At 32.8% G+C, this 18,415-nt stretch overlaps 1 protein-coding gene across 2 annotated transcripts; it reads right to left on the bottom strand.

Moving 5' to 3' along the window:
- Positions 1-16,128: 16,128 nt before the first annotated feature.
- Positions 16,129-18,354, bottom strand: LOC145076901 (uncharacterized). 2 transcript variants are annotated; one of them, XM_079022698.1, is made up of 5 exons: positions 18,176-18,354; positions 17,467-17,774; positions 16,957-17,005; positions 16,730-16,783; positions 16,129-16,656 (listed from the first exon to the last, which is right to left on the bottom strand). In XM_079022698.1, the coding sequence occupies exons 2-5, from the start codon at positions 17,691-17,693 to the stop codon at positions 16,399-16,401; spliced, it is 588 nt and encodes a 195-aa protein (XP_078878824.1). In that variant the 5' UTR covers positions 17,694-17,774; positions 18,176-18,354; the 3' UTR covers positions 16,129-16,398. The 2 variants fall into 2 exon arrangements, with proteins under 2 accessions (XP_078878824.1, XP_078878823.1); XM_079022697.1 differs by having other exon boundaries at positions 16,730-16,788; positions 16,956-17,005; positions 18,176-18,353.
- Between the last annotated feature and the right edge of the window lie 61 nt (positions 18,355-18,415).

Raw genomic sequence — 18,415 nt, 5'->3', positions numbered from 1 at the left:
GTCTAAGCACTTAGACAATCTACAGTTGCATTCATGACAGTCTTAATTCACTACTTACTTCCAAAGTATGATCGACTGTTGATGTTTGAATAATCTTATTATTCGGGAAGTAAAACATGCAAATTGAAACACAAGAATAATCTAATCCAATATGGTCTCTTTTAAATATAAATAAAACACTTATTCTTTAATCACCATATTAATTAGAACTTACTCATTGTTTAACGTTTCGACTAATCAACTCAATACTTGAATTAAAACAATAGTCATCCCATGCTCCAAGCATGCACACTATGTTTATCTACGGTTCTTTCTTAGTGAAATAGATCAGTTGAACACATTTACAATGATGCTCATTTCACAATTCCAAATCCTTATCGTAAGTGTAAGAATGCTAATTCTTACCACTACTGGAATCTATCATATCTAAACTTACATGCAATGATCCTTTTGTAATGTCAAGTCACCAAAGTCACAAAGACTTTTCCAATGATATTACAAAGCATTCCACTAGAGATTGATTAAAAACAATTCCATGGAAGTGAAGTCTCACGTTCAAGGAGCATTCCTTGAACATCCTTCTTGCATTAAAGTTATTAATATTACACACATATCTTTATAACCAACTTCCACTATGGAAACATTTCCATATTCCCATATGACTATCAATTCTGAACAAGAGTTACCTCTTCTTAGAACATGTCAATATGGTCCATCCAACATTATACTATACTTCTTACTGTCCTCAAGTGACCAATCTTTGGTAAATCTCAGATTATCCTTGACAGTTGTTGAACAACTTTAGTCATATCCAATTCTGGTCCTTTTTCCCTCTTAATGCCATAGGCATTTGGAAAATCAGAACCAGTGAATATTATATCATATGTGATCAATCCTATACTCGAAGCATGTGGGATTCAATACATAATGTCATACATAAAGACATGATACTTGACCAGTCTTTAGCTATAATATTTCCACATATAGAATTTCCAATGTTGAATTACTTCAACACGATATTCATATATGTCCATGACTAAATTCCATTAAAATTTCAATCTAAGCTTTTAGATACGAAATGAAGTATGAGTATCTTCTCCCTATAACTTTATATAGCGAAACAACATCCAAACTTGCAACTTTGCAAATTTGTAACTTTTGTTTCCTATGAATAGCATTGCCTACTTGTAACACTATGTCTAATTATGCTCCCACTAGCATAACAATTATACTCTTGCCAACATAACAATTATGATCCCACTAGCTATGACATGTACTCAGAAATCAGCTACACTTCTAGAAATCAATACTTATTGATTTTCTTACCAAAGTTCATATTTCTGATACGTGGTGCTTTGGATAAGTCTTTATCTAGACTTCTCAAGCTCATACACCATCCATTAGATAGCTTATGTGTGTGTTTGAACCTTTTCAGAACTTATAGCAGTAAGTCCGAATGTTCAAACCATTTGCCATTTCTCACAATTCGAACTATGAAGAGGGATGTCGTAATCATACTCGAATTTGAGAACAAAATTGTCACAACTGCTAACTCTAATGACTTTAATCAATTCATTAAAATCTACCAGTGAAAGCGTTTCCTCACAATCATTTTCATGAAGTAGAGAGAAACCTTTTGCCACTTAGATTTTATGGTGTATGTGTTCCTATCCATGTGAATTTGTCATTTCCAACCACTATCATAAGACAATGTTTATGAAAAATTCAAACTTATATGGATTGAACTTACTTAATCTCAATTTCTTGCCATCCGGCAGCACAAGGGCCTACCATTGCTTCTAAGTCATTGAGCAGCTCACCCATACATATCAACGTACTTTCACTGATCAAGGTGCTTTGCCTTATTCATTCAAATGAGAACTCATATAACTCACATGCATAGTCAACTTAACTCAAATTGACATAGAAACAAGAATATGTCAACACGATATGTTATCAACCTCAGGTCGTGTGCTAGTGTTAACTAAAAGGTTTATTCTTGAGTAGCTCCTGAAACTATTCAAGATCATTAAGACTCCCACTAACCTTTTGACATATAAGATTCTCTATCAAGGAACATTTCTCGACAAACAAATATTCAAGGGTTAGTGTGGGTTCTTATCAAGAAAACACTTCATCTAATTGGTCATAGTGATGGGTTTTGTACAAACAATCCTATGTGTGCATGAAACCCTAGAATTGGATCTATGTTTTCACTATTAGATACACAACATTATGAACACATATAGAAACCCTAATATACCCTAGTATTTTCGAAATACACATAGAAGGTTAGATCACATACCTCTTGTTGTTATATTGCAATAACAACTCAAATCTTCAAACCCTAAGTCTTGAAAGCAAGTACCACAAGTGTAGTACCTCTAATGGCTCACAAACACCAAGAGAAAATGGAGAGACAAGAGAAAGAGAGATAGAGAGAGAGAGAGAGAGAGAAGAGGTATGAAATTCGTCCCTAGGAACCCTATACAAGGCATGGACGAATTCTTATGGCCTTAGGGGTCTTTATATAGGTGTAGAGATTAGGGTTTCAGTCCTTATCCTTATCTAGTTGCTTGCCCACCAAGTAACCATAGGATAAGCCTTGAAAACCCTTATCCTTATCCTTTGGACGATTTCAAGGATATCTTATCCCTTGAATTCGTCCAGCCTATATCTAGGATAACCATTACCATATTTTGTAACCATCACATAATTACAATTCAGCCCCTCTAATTTAATTAATTACACTTGATCACTAAATTAATTCTTAATTAATTATTTACCAATATTAATTAAACAAATATGATTTCTCCTTTAATATATTATTCTTATAACATATTAATAAATCATAATAACCTCTTTCTATATTATTTCTCCAGTCAAGTTGCTTTGGTGAAGGCAACCCAAAAGGACCATGCACAATCGGGTCAAGTACTTGACAAATATGGTTACGGGCTTAGACACTAATCCAACAGTCTCCCACTTGGATAATTCTAGTAACCACAAATTCAAGTACAACTCGATTAGCAATCGTAGCTCTCAAAGACGCTGTCGAACTCTGATCTTATCAGTAACCTGTCCTTTAGATAAGGGATCATATATTCCTCCATTCTAGATATCGTATAGACGTGAGACATGGATTGAAATCATTCTCTCAGTCTATGTGTTGTTTCCCGATTTCCGATTTACGACGACTGACTAATTGAACAAATCAAATTAGCCCTAGCCCGACCGAGCATTTACGTTTTTCATCACTAAATCATAGAGGGGTCCACAGATATCACTTTTATCCCACTTTGGGTAAAAGGAACGGATAAACTTCGACTCAATGTTTGTTTGCACTCACTCACCAAATCAAACACAACAATAAGTTTTATAACACCAATTTACTGGTGCGTTTACATATTATCAATGTGTAACCGATTCGCAAGATACAACTCACACATCTCGGTTTCAAGAATATAAGATATTATCGTCTCACCAATCGCTCGTGATAAAATCCATGAAGCGATCCAAGTGAGCGTGGGTTTAATCCAATGCTAAAAATCATATTCATAAGCACTCATGAACGTTGCAGCAAACCTTTGCTATGTCTAATACACCTTAGACAATCCACAAACCAATTCATGATAGTATTCATTCATACCTACTTCCAACATATGAACGACTGTGGACCATTCGAATAATTTGATTATTCTGAAATAATTAATTATTCAGGAAGTCAAAACATGCAAAGTGAAACACAAGAATAATACTAATCCTATATGGTCCCAAACCTTTGAGTATGAATAAAACACCTTTTATTTATCACCATATCGATTACTCATTATCCATCGTTTAATGTTTAAGATAATCAACTTTATAACTCGAATCATAACCACAATTGTCCCATGCTCAAAGCATGCACACTTTGGTTTCCCATGGTCCATACTTTGTGAAATAGATCAATTGAAACTTTTCAAATGCAACTCATTTCACAATCCCCAATCCTTAGAATTAGTGTAAGAATACCAAATTCTTGCCACCTTTTAGAATATGTCAAATTCTAATATTTATGCAATGATCCTCTTGTGAAGTCACGGCACAAAAATCACAAAGACTTGGCCAACGAAATCACAAGTTACTCTATCAAAATTGTTACAGAACAATTTTATAGATGTGATGTTTCTCACTCAAAGTACATTCCTTTGAACATCCTTTTGCATAAAATTTTCTAATCTAGACATAAACTCTTAATTTTCAACTCCCAATTATGGAAACATTTCCATATTTACCATATGACAACTCATTCTTAATAGAATCTTATTTATTCATAATAATGTCGATATGGTCCATTCAATACCATACTTCCAACTACTCACAAGTGACCAATCCTCAGCGAACTTTAGATCGTCCTTTGATAGTTGTTTAATTATCTTAGTCAATGCCAATTCTTGTCCTTTTCCCTTCATAATGCACTAGACATTTGGAAAATTTTAGAATGGTCAAATATTATAGCACTTGCAATCGATCCTTTACCCGAAGCGTACGGGACACGATGCATAATGTCTTACATAAAGATACGATACTCTATCAATCTTCTGTCATAATATTTTATGTGTCACGTTCTTACAATTCAAACTATGAAGAGGGATACCGTAATCATAATTGAAATTTAAGAACATACTATGTATCCTTTGACTAAATTTATTAAAATTTCTCAATCTAAGCTTTAGATTTTGAACGAAGTATAATATTCTCTCCCTTAATTATAGCAAAACAACTTTTCAACCCTTACGACTTTGTAAAGTATAACTCTTGTTTTCTATAATTAATATTGCTAACTAGCAATACTTACCATAATAATCATGCTCCCACTTACATGGTGATTATTTCTTTACCAGCATAACACTTATTCTCCCACTAGCTTCGACATGTATTCAGAAATCAGCTGAACTTCTAGAAAACAATTTCTTAAGTTCATATTCTAATACTAGATGCTTTGATAAGACTTTATCTAAGCCTCTCAAACTCATACACTTTTCCTTGGACAGCTCATATGTATATGTCTAAACGATTCTAGGACTCATATCAACAAGTCTAAAATGTTCAGACCAATTTGCCATTTCCCACAATTCGAACTATGAAGAGGTATGCAGTAATCATAGTTGAATTTGAGAAACCCAAATCACATAATGCTATCTTCAAAATCTCTCTTAGTGAAAGCGTTTCCTCACAACCATTTTCATGAATGAGAGAAATCTTATGACACTTAGATTTTGTGGTGTATACATTCCCATCCATGTGAATTCGTCATAACCATAATTACAAGATAATGTTAGTGACAAATTCAAACTTCTTATGGATAGAACTTGTTCTTCTTAATTTCTTGCCATCAAGGGTCCCACCACTACTTCCAAGTTACTGAACAGCCCACCCCTTTATTTCAATGTATTTTCCATTGAACAAGGTGTCTTGCCCCTATACAACCCATTGAGAACTTGTATAACTCACATGCATAATTAACTCAATTGGAATGGCACAGAAACAAAATTAATGTCAACACAATAGGTTGTAAACCTCAAGTCGTGTGCTAGTGATGATTGATAAGGTTTATTTTTTATTTGTTCTTGAAACCTTTCACGACCATTAAGACTCCCACTGACTCCTTGACATATAATGTTCTCTTGTCAAGAACCATTTCTTGACAAACAAATATTCAAGAGTTAGTGTAGTTTTATCAATACAAAACATTTCACATGATTGGTCCTAGTTGGTCTTTGTCTTATCCAAGACATCACAACTTACCAATTTCAAATGTGCAAGAATAAGAAAACCTTTTCCCAAATTCCACATTTGATGAATGTTATAAACCTTCTTAAGACTTGTCACTCAATTCACAATCTTGGAGTATTACTCTAAGACTTGATATTGGAACGAAGTATGATTGACTTCTTGATTTAACCATTTCCATAATTCTCGATTCCTCTTTTTAGACATACAAATTGTACTAAGACTCACTTAGAGTATCAATTGAGATAAGGTTCTTAATCATTAAGACTTATCATAAAACATAATAAAATGTACTCTCCTTTCTTCTTAGAATAGAGAAACTTTTATCTTTCTGCCTCATTGATTCTTCTTATTCGTTCTGCTATTGATTGAAACTCTTTTAATCAACCCAGAATTATACTCAATCTTATAAGTATAATCATATTCACTAAACTTTGGTAAATCATGACGAATGTCTTTGTCACTTTTGTGGTAGACTTGATCAACATACGACCTAGTGTACTCGATCTCTTAGTCCTTAATTTGACACTTTGTAAAAAATTAGTCTAAATTTCCCAAATATGAAAGTTCTCATTCATCATATGATACTTGTTGCACGATTCCAAGTTCCTATCCACTTGAAACTTGGGCGATGAGAAACTTTTCCTATTTGATAAATTCTTGACACTTCCACAAATAACCTAATCAAGAATCAAATCCATTTTGCTACTAATAGAAGTATACAAACATCAATTTTTCATATACGCCATTGTAAGGATAAACAAATAAGACAAAACCAAAATTTATTTTATTCATAAAATCAGCGGAAAACATGTCCTTACAATCCAAAATTTAACCGAAAAACTATGTAATCAAATACTCCTAACAAATCTATCATGACTTCCTAAGCTCAAAATCTGATCTTCGAATCCATGCGATCGTAATCCATTTCTTCGTGATCAGACTCATCTTGCTCTTCCATCAAACTTCCTCTCTTTTCTCTAATCCTACAAAACATGCAAATGTAATCTTATCACATTATGTATAAAGAATAAGAATTTAATGGAGTTAGATAGTGGATTTTATACCTGAAGTAGAGCCATACTTCTTGACTCTCCCATCTCTTAGACTCTTCAGGTCCTTTGGGCAGCTTCATATCCATTTCCCCTTCTCTTGGCAGCAGAAATAGGTGGGTTCTTCTAGAGTGTCCACGGAAGCATGGTTGGTTGAATTATCAGACAAATATCTTCCATTGCTTCGCCAAATCATTTCTGATTCAGCAGAAAAAAGCATGTAAGTTAAGTCAATGAGGGTCGCGTCAAGATCCATCATATAATACTCTCTTACGAACTTATCATATGATTTAGGGAGTGACTGAAGAATCCAGTCCATAGCCAACTTATTGGGGAAAGACGCACCCAACATAATCAACCTATCAATGTGTGATTTCATCCCTAGGACGTGAGCACACATGGGTTTACCATCTTCATGTTCCATTTCCAATAGGGTTTCAGTGATCTTGAACTTTTCAAATCTTCGATCTTGTGGGTCGGGGAGAACAACGGGAGGAGGAGGAGGGAGTGAAATCAAGCTAGTCCACATTGATCCTTCACTTTGGAACAAGCTTTCACTTTCAACAGGAATACCTTTTCCTTGGGATTCGGGAAGACCACAGTTAGAATCAGACATCTACAAAACAGGAATTTCAAGTTAGTTGATTGAATCCTTAATGAAACACCCAAATGAGACATTAAGGCTAGGATCCAACAACAATATTTACACATTAGAAGAGGGATGTCGTAATCCAACATGCAAATAATTCGGAGGTAAGTGAATGACGATTCACTAATTCTTCATCATGAAAAACATAAAGGCTTAAGTTTAAATGTATTAATAATTCCTAGATTTCTTTTGAGATTCATTGAACTTTTCAATGGCATGTTTAAATCTCGATATGCCCCTCTTGTTTGTGACTAGGATGCCGAGGATCACAAAGTGGGTGTGAATAACCATGCAAATCTACATGGTGTCCTCATTGTTACAGTCACCTATTCGATGTGCTGGTAAACCACACACGCTCCATCGAACTATGACAAACACTGAGTCACCCTTTGCTACCTTTGCTTAGAGCCCAATTAGTGTGCCGGTTAACCACGCGCGCTCCACTAACGTCTTAGCAAGGGTACATAGTGTAATTTCATGGGATTGCATCAATTTCACCTTTTCCTAAAGTAACTAGGATTGGGAATTTGTAAAAGCGTTTAGTTACTTTACATAGATTCATTATACTTATTAATGAATAAATGATTGCCCTATCCTACCCGTTCGGCTAACGACCCTCCACCAATCAAGGAAGCGGTGGGTAAGAGTGGATACCCGTTTAGCCATAACCTTATACCCCCCCCCTTATATATCGGCTTCGTGAATGAGGCCTACTAACGGTAAGACTAGCATTTTAGTTATACATATATAATATTAGACTTTTAATGTTATACATAGTATAAGGGTGTATTTTACACTTTTAAAATACTAGGTGGTTTAAATTTTATAAATTACACTTAAAATATAAACCTTATCATTATGGATTTATTAACTCTCTTTTAATCATACACTTAATTAATTTAATAAAACCATAAGGGTGTAATTTGAACTTTTCAAATTTAGGGTTTTAGAATTTAACATTTTTTTTTCAAAATTAAACTTCTAACAATTTAAATTCCAAAACTTGAGGGCAGGTTTTGAAACTTTTCAAAAAAATTTCGAATTTAAGACTATTTAAATTAAAATTTTAAATATTAAAACTCTTGATTTAATAATTATCTTGAATTAAACTATTAATTTAAATTATTAAATCATAAGGGATTATCTAAATCATAAAGGATAATTACCAATTAAACAATTAATTTATCCTAATCCTTTTAATCCCTCTATATTTCGAAAATCATGGGATAGGATAATTCAAAATCTTTAATTACCATATATAACCATTAAAGGATAATTACAAGATATAGGATAATCCAAATCCCTAAAATTTAGGATCTTATCTTGGGGAGGAGTTTGATTTCGAAAATCATGGGGTTTTTCAAACCCTAGATTTCGAAATCTTGAGGCTTAAGGAAAGGATTTGAAAACCCTTTCAAATTTTCGCAAATTAGGGTATAGAAACCCTAATCTCGAAATTTCTAGCCTCCTAGGGTTTATTGGATATAAACCCTAGTATGTCAAGTTCATACAATTGTATAATACTAATTGAAAACAAGTTAACCAAAGTCTCTGATACCACTGATGGGTTTTGTACAAACAACCCTATGTGTGCATGCAACCCTAGAATTGGATCTATGTTTTCATTATTAGATACACAACATTATGAACACGTATAGAAACCCTAATATGCCCTAGTATTTTCGAAATACACATAGAAGGTTAGATCACATACCTCTTGTTGTTATATTGCAATAACAACTCAAATCTTCAAACCCTAAGTCTTGAAAGCAAGTACCACAAGTGTAGTACCTCTAATGGCTCACAAACACCAAGAGAAAATGGAGAGACAAGAGAGAGAGAGAGAGAGAGAGAGAGAGAGAAGAGGTATGAAATTCGTCCCTAGGAACCCTATACAAGGCATGGACGAATTCTTATGGCCTTAGGGGTCTTTATATAGGTGTAGAGATTAGGGTTTCAGTCCTTATCCTTATCTAGTTGCTTGCCCACCAAGTAACCATAGGATAAGCCTTGAAAACCCTTATCCTTATCCTTTGGACGATTTCAAGGATATCTTATCCCTTGAATTCGTCCAGCCTATATCTAGGATAACCATTACCATATTTTGTAACCATCACATAATTACAATTCAGCCCCTCTAATTTAATTAATTACACTTGATCACTAAATTAATTCTTAATTAATTATTTACCAATATTAATTAAACAAATATGATTTCTCCTTTAATATATTATTCTTATAACATATTAATAAATCATAATAACCTCTTTCTCTATTATTTCTCCAGTCAAGTTGCTTTGGTGAAGGCAACCCAAAAGGACCATGCACAATCGGGTCAAGTACTTGACAAATATGGTTACGGGCTTAGACAATAATCCAACACTTAGTTGGTCGTTGTTTTAACCTAAAACATCACAACTACCAATTTCAAATGTACAAGAGTAAGAAGACATTGCTACTCCACATTTCATGAGGTGTTACAAACCTACTTAGAACATGTTACTTAAGGTACAACTTGGAGTAACTTAGAGTATGACTCTAAAACTTGATTTTGGATCCAAGTATGACTCATTTTCTTGAATTAACCATTTTAACAATTCTCGATTCCTCTTCTCAGCCATACAAATGCACTAAGGTGTCCTCAAAGGATCAATTGTGACATGGTTCTGTAATCATTATGATGATCATAAAACATGATACTAAAGTACTATCCTTTCCTTTCATATTGGAGAAACTTTTATCTTTGGCCCAATTTGATTCTTTTTATTCGTTCTGCTATACATTGAAACTTTTCAATGCATCAGAATTACACTTAATCTTATAAGTATAATCATATTCACTGAACCATTAGTAAATCATGACAAATAGACTTTATCGTCCTTTATGGTGGATCTGACCAGTACACATCGATGTGTACTAGATCCTTTACTCATTCACTTGACTCACATTCACATGTGAATAAGGAATCGGTCTTAATTTACCAAATATCAAGATTCTCATACATCACACAATTCAAATCACATAACTCCAAGTTTCTGTCCAATTGAAACTTGGGTGATGAAAATCCTTCCTCACTTGTTAAAGTATGATTTTACCACAAACGGTATAACTAAGAATCAAATCCATTTTTTAACGTTACTAATAATAGAAATATAAACACCAATTTTCACAAAGGCCATTGCAAGGAAACGTAAAATAAGATAAAATCAAATTTTACTTTATTTATAAAAATGCAGAAAAACTTGTCCTTACAACGCAAATCCGTATGAAAACTATGTTTCTAAATATTCCTAAGTAATCTATCATAACTCCTAAGTAGCAGCTCCAAATCTTGATCATCGAACCATGCGATCGAATTCCATCTCTTCACGACCAGAATTAGCTTTTACTTTCCCTAAGCTTCCTTCTTTCTTTTAGATTCTACAAAACATCAAAATGCAATCTTATCACATCATGTATTAAGAATCTATAAATAGGAACTTAATAGAGTTAGATAGTGAACTTACCTGAAGTAGAACCATATAATTTGATTTTACCATCTCTTAGATCTCTCAGGTAGTCAGGGCAGCTTCGCTTCCAATGTCCCTTCAATTTTCAACAGAAACAGATGGACTCTTTAGAAGCGACACGTGGAACTATCTCAGAACTTTCCTTTCTCTTATGGTCAAACCTTTTGACCATGGCCAATTTCTTTCCCTTAGGAGAAGAAATCATTTCTGGACTATCGTTTTCATTGCCTATGTCCATGGAAATTTGGGAGGTAGATCTTCCAATCAATTTGCTTTACCAGTGTGCCAAATCATTTCTTATTCAGCAGCAATTAGCAAATATGTCAGATCAATAAGGGTCACATCGTGGTATGTCATATAGTAGTCTTTAATGAACTTAATATATGAATTAGTAAGCGATTCAAGAACCAAGTCAACAACCAGCTTCCTTGGGTAAACGACACCCAACATTCCCAGTCTGTCAATGTGCGACTTCATCTCGAGGACGTGTGTACACATAGAACTTCCATCTCAATGCTTACATGCCAATAGGGCTTGAGTGATCTTGAACTTTTCAAGTCGATGAAAACGTGGGTCATGGAGAATCACTAGAGGATGTGGAGGAAGAGAAGTATGATTTCTAGTTCCACCATTGCACGAAGAAGGGGTTGATCTTTTACCTTGATCGATACATGGGATATCATCTTCATGAGGAAAGCTTTTTCCAATAGGATAAGGAAGACCATAGTTGTCAGAACTAGACATCTACAAAAAGGGAGAAATTCAAGTGTGTTGATTTAACCCTTAATATAACACCCCAAATGAAATATTAAGGCTAGGACCCAAATGAAATATGGTAATTATCCAAATCAAAATCTGATCTGAAAATCGAAATTTTAGGTAACAGACGAGTCAACTCGTCGAGTTGGGCTCTGAACTCGTTGAGTTCATCATGGACTCGTCGAGTTCATGTGTCAGACAGCCAAAAATTCGATTTCTTGTTCTTTGGACAGTTCACTCTTGCATCAATTCAATTGAAAAATATCCTAGGCTTTGATACCACTAATAGGTTTTGAGCATATCTATATTCCTATGTGATCATGCAATGCTTTGGATCTAAGTTTTTCTCTATTGAACATGCAAATACAAACTGCAAAGCAATAACCCTAGATCTAGCATATACAATTCGAAATTCATATATAAAATTAGGGTTTGATCATTACCTCACTTGTTATGTAGTAATAACAAGAACAATCATTGCTTGATCTTAACTTCTGAAAGCCTAGTTCCCCAAGTGTTGCACCTCTAATGGAATCACAAACACCCAATGCAAAGGATGAAGATGGAGAGAGGTGAAAATCGGCTACTCTAGGGTTTCATAAGCGTGGGGTCGATTTTACCAAGTATGAGAGTCTATTTATAGTTGTGGCTGCTAGGGTTTTCAGGTGGAAACCCTAATTCCTTGCTTAAGGCCTAAGCAGCCAATAGACTCCTCCTCATTAAGCCATGGACGAAATCTATAGGGCCTTACTATAAGATTTCGTCCACTCCTAATTAAGGAGTCCAATAGCCCAGTTTTGCAACTATCAATGATTTGCAAAACAACCCTTCTATTATTAATCAGTTCCTTTAATCCTAAATTAATATTAAGTTAATTTCTGATTAATTACTAATTAATATAATGATTTCCAAATAATATATTAATCTTATAATATATTAATAAAACCAATTTGAGTACCAATTTATTATTCATATAATAAATCCTACTCTCTCTCCACTTGTCATTCTGTCAAGTTATATGAGTGAAGGCAACCCAAAATAACCATGTTACTATCAAATCAAGTACATACCAATTATATTTATGGGCTTAGACACCTAATCCAATAAGTTTCACATGGGGTTAATTGAAAATATTAATAGAGTTAATTAAAAGGACCTGTAGTTGGACAAATTTAAAACTAGAATGACCATTTATGTATAAGGTTTTCTTCGTAGGGACCATCCATGCAAAAATTGTTTCACATGTACTATTTTTAGGGACAAACGGAAACGCTTAAGGACCCATCTGTGAAATTTTGTCTTTAAAATATAAGAAAATAATCTAGTTTTTTTTTGTTAAATAGCCAAGTTTTTCCAGATGATCCATACTATTTTATATCAAATCAAAAGTAATTTTTATTACAAAAGTATATTCCGGATTTAGAACAAAAAATAAGGAATTTCAATAACAAGTCTGAAATCCGATAAATTATTTTGGAAATTTGAAAAAAAAATATTTTGGTTTTTATTAAAATCTAATAAAAAGGTTTAGAATATAGAAAATTGGAAGTATATAAGATACACATGCTTAAATTGTGACATTTTGATGAAAAAACGATGATGTTAGACACTTCGAAATGAATATTTCAAACATGTGAACAAAACCTACATAATAGTAGATTTGAAATCCACTTATTGAACGGGTCTTACACAAAAATTGGTGGAACTTTGCATTGGTTTAAAAAAATAAATGGATGGAATAGAACAAATACATCACCTCATATCACTCGAGGGGGAGATTTAGAACACTGAAGATGAGATACTAGAAGTAGCATCACATGGATTATTAACAACCCATGCTTATTTATAGTTCATTTGAAATCATATGTTGTTTTCATTTCTTTTTCCTCTGAAAATCGAGTTCAATATATTAGGGCTATTTTGGCCTTTTTTTTTCTAAAATATGATTTTCGTTTGTAGGTGTAGATTTTTAGTTTTTTATGTTGAAATCGTATGTGGTTCGTTCTTCCTCTAAAAATTAATCCCCCCCCCCCCCAGGCATTCGATAAAATCAGCAACTTCTTATTGAAATCTAGACCTGACAAACGTGTCATGTCGTGTCGGGTTCGTGTTGTGTCAAGACATTAAACGGGTTGAGAGTGTTTGACCCTAACCCGACCCGTTTAATTATCATGTCGTGTCGTGTCAACCCATTTATTTTCGTGTCGATTTCGTGTCGGGTTTCGGGTTAAGGTTTAAACCTTATAAATATATTGTTTTATGTCGGATTGAAACATTTTAAAGATTGAAAAGTAAGAGTCATGGAGGAAAAAAAAAATATACTCCCTCCGTCTCATATTTATTGTTATTTTTTACTTTTGAAGTTTCTGCTTTGACCTTAAATAGTTTTATTTGTGCTATAAATTACTCGATAAAATTTATAAAAATAAAAAGTCATTTAAAACACAATCCATTCATATATTTTGCATTAAGTGTTATATATTAAAAACAAAAATATTTAAAGTCAAATTTGAAGAATAAATACTTCAACAATCAAAATTGGACAATAAATATGGTGTGGATGTAGTAATAAGTTTAGAAAGCAAAATGGAAAGAGTTAAGAGTTAGGAAGCAAATGAGATTGGTAGTGAGGATGAGTAAAATTAAGTCACTTTAAAAGTTTGAGTTTTACTTTTAATTCTTGAATTTGGGCCACTAGAAATGTATAATATTGAAAATATTTATAAAAATATGATATATATATATATATATATATATATATATATATATATATATAATTAAACGGGTCATCTTCGAGTTGAAAGTCTTGACCCTAACCCTACCCGTTTAGTTATTGTTTCGTGTCGTGTCAACTCGTGTACATAAACGGGTCGAAATCTCTGACCCTAACCCGCTAACTTCGTGTTGGGTTCGTGCCGGGTTGTCATGTCGTGCCAGATTTTGCCAGGTCTATTGAAATCAGCGTTACTGATTTTGCTAAAAAGTTTTTGAAATTTAAAGTTTGATTGATGAATTTGTGTATAGTTGTGTTTATATATACAGTTAATGAAACTTGTAATGATTCTTGTCCTCAAAAGCTTCAGAATTTAGTGTTAATTAGCTGGGGTCTGATAAGTAGGTATGTGTTTCAAGATGTCATTAAGGTTGGAGATTTTGAGAAATCAATGGATTACTCATTTTTTTATTTGATGATCCTTTTATCCAGGACACTTGAGTAATCTGATGTGGATAAAAGTTGTAATGTTTCTTGTCCTCAGAACCGTGTTATGGAGATTTGGTTAGAACCGTGTTATGGAGATTTGATTAATAGTTTGAATATAGACTTTGAAGCACAAAAAGAATCTAACTGCATTTCCTTTTCTAGTTTGTCTATGTCAAATAATGTTGAACTAAGAAAGAGAAAGTGAGTTTAAGACTAGGTTTTATGTGATGCATATATGAAACTACTAAAATGGAAAATGTTTATGCCCTAGAAAACTAGTCGTGAATGTGGTAGTGGATTTTCAAATAATAGATTTTCGTCATTAGATGATTATTCTTGGATTGGTTTAATTGATTGACTTCAAGTTGTTATTATGGTCTTTACATTAGCAATATTTTTCCATTCCCATGTTCAAGGACATATATTATTGTATTGGTATACATTATTTCATTAATTTTTATATGATAAAGATATATATATTTTCTAGTTTTACAATTATAATCTTAAGAGTATATTGTTTATATTCTTTTGTATGGTGTTTATATATATATATATATATATATATATATATATATATATATATATATATATATATATATATTCAAGAAGTTGATTAAGTTATTTTATAAACAAAAACATTGAATTCAACAAAAATACTTCAGAATGATAAAATAGTTATTTTATAATTTAGCGCATCAATTCAGAGTTTAAAACCAAAGAACATGTTAAAAATTCAGACCTTCTTAAAAACTCAAATACTACCAACCAGCTGCTAAGACTAAGACTAAAACACTTTTGTAATACATTCACGACTAAATCAAGTATGAAAACGATAATAATATCGAAGAAGAAGATGACCACAATATCCATGACAAATAAAACAGATATTCATAGTGCTTTCAAAGAATATTAAGTTTTTTTTGTGTATGTAGTTTATAGTCAAATAAAAATTTAGGGTAAAAACTATTTACGTTTTATTTTTTATACTAGATTTTCAAAAACAATTAAAAAAAACAAAAGAAAGAATAAATGGTCATGAAGGGGCCCAAAATGGATTTTTACTTCGATCCGGACCAGTTTAAAAAAATTATTTTTTTCTTCGAACAAAATCAAATATTGTCAAAATTGATTCCAGTGTCGGTAATTTAACGCATTTCGTATGATTAATCATAAATGGACCAATAAGCAAAACTTGGCATCATTATAAAAAAGAATAGATGAAAACAAACACACTTTGTAATTACATCCATATTCTCCCAAATTCCCCAAAACCAAACACCCAAACACATATCATGTAATGAAATCGTGAAATCCCGAATAAAATAAATTCTCTCCGAATGTGTGTCAACTCACAAAAGTTACTCCTTGAAATAAGGGTAAAATATAAAAACCTTTCTCCTACAACGCATATCATATGTGGGTGCATAAATAATTACAACAGTAACTAAAACTCTACTCCATAACATAACACTCAAAACAAAACCCACAACCACAGAAATTTAATTCCCCTCTGGCTTCTTTTTTCTCATTTATTGAAACCGCGATTTTCTTCTGAACTTTTACACGTGGTTGGAATTTGATTTCCTTAACAGTTTTTTCCAAGCTATCGAGTCTCTCTTTCATCTCCATTAACTGTGGATTAGAGTTGAATACTTCCCCTTCTTTTTCCTTCATCTTCTTCACCTCTTCAATTTGTCTCTTCTCTAATTCCTGCAACTCATTTTCATAATATTAATTAAAAAAAAAATGAATATTCGGTCAAAAAAGGGCAAAAGAATCTTACTGCGTCCATTTTCTTCATTTCATGACGTGCATATTGTGCAACCAAATAGACAGCCGACACTAAAAGATAGAAATTAATTAATTAATAATGTGTAATTTTGAAGTTAGTGAGATAAGATATATATATATATATATATATATATATATATATATATATATATATATATATATATATATATATATATATATATATATATATATATATATATATATATATATATATATACCAAGTGAAGGTAAGCAAACGAAGAAGAGTTGAACCAGATGAAAATCAAGCCTGAGAATATCATCAGAAAGACACTAATAAGTATATTGTAGTACATTAGGTAAAGATCAATATTATTCACATTTCTACAACATATAGTGAGAATTTATGTAATTTAATTTACAAAAAATAAACAATCTAGTAGACTAGCTGACAAAACATGACGTTGTAGTAAAAACTAGCTGATATAAAAGGACATTTAGTAGAATATGTTTTTTAACTAATTAAGGGTATGTTGGGGAAAAAAAAACAGTCGAAGTAGTTTTTAAAAAAGCTAGCTTATCTTATCAGCTACATATTTTGTCTTGACAAAGCTCGAAAAATAAGCTAGCTTAGGCGAGCCAAACACAACCTTTAACATAACAAAAGCTGAATGAAACCCAAATATAATTATAATAAAAAGATATATTTTTTATAAAGTGAATAAGATGAGCTTCATATAAAAATGTGGGAATAAAAGAGAAAAATGATACCCGAATTTGTTGTGTTTAGGGGGAGTGGTGAAGAGAATCTTGGCAGCTGACATGAAATCAAGCTTATCCAGGTCTCGATAAGAGTCATGGTGAGTTAAAGATCCATCCATCTTTTTTTCTCCTTCTCCATTATTGTTTGCTTCAATGTGCAGTTGTTTGTTGCCAAAAAGCTTAAATCTTTTTGATAATGTTCCACTTCCAGCAATCTTTCTCATTCTCAGCATCATTTTTTAAAAAGAAAGTGGAAGAAGCAGCAGAATTGTCCTTTCATGTATCAACTCTTTTGTGCCTCAATGCAATGATGCCACCTAACACATAAAAGAAAGGTCCTAACTGAAAACATAACATAAAACTCTAAAAAAGAAGAAAATGCCATAGAAGATTGCAATCTAGATCCATCCACATACAGATGATCGATTGGCAGATGTGAAGGTGAGCAAGATATCTGTGAATGACAATGTTGGCCATATTTAGCTTATAACCTACGGCAGAGTGGCCTAAATACCACTATGAGGTGACATTGTCATGTTGCAATTTCTGAAAATTATGCCCAATATACAAGGCTGGGTAAAAATCTGTGAATTCTGCCCTATACACGAGGAACTCATTATGCATAATAGACAGATCATCTTATTTGTATGATTTATGGTGCACAAATTTTACAAAAGGGTCGATATGAATGTGAATAAGCAAGTGAAGTTACTGTTACCTGTGTTGCTCCTTGCCCTGAATTCGTAAAATCGGTAAGAAGATGAACGTCGCTCTAGGAAACGACGACGACGATGGCGCCCTTCAGTGGGCTGCCTTCAATAACGATGAACAATGACTTAGGATTTAGGGCTGATAGGAAACGACGTCGATTTGCAATTAGCTATGTACACAGACAGAAGTTGAGACTTTGAATCAACGTAAAAAGGGCAAATTAAAAAAAAAAAAAAAAAAAAAAAAA

Source organism: Lactuca serriola, chromosome 9 (genome assembly GCF_051521515.1).
Source record: "Lactuca serriola cultivar US96UC23 chromosome 9, Lser_US96UC23_V15, whole genome shotgun sequence".
NCBI classification, from domain to species: domain Eukaryota; kingdom Viridiplantae; phylum Streptophyta; class Magnoliopsida; order Asterales; family Asteraceae; genus Lactuca; species Lactuca serriola.
The sequence above is the reverse complement of the archived record's forward strand: the minus strand, read 5'-3'. Positions and strand labels throughout refer to the sequence as shown.

Coding starts and splice junctions, on each gene's coding strand:
- LOC145076901 (XM_079022697.1), bottom strand. CDS start 17,693: ATGATGCTGAGAATGAGAAAGATTGCTGGAAGTGGAACATTATCAAAA. Junction 17,006..17,466: donor CCTAAACACAACAAATTCGG/GTATCATTTTTC, acceptor TGATATTCTCAG/GCTTGATTTTCATCTGGTTC. Junction 16,657..16,729: donor AAATGAAGAAAATGGACGCA/GTAAGATTCTTT, acceptor AATGAGTTGCAG/GAATTAGAGAAGAGACAAAT.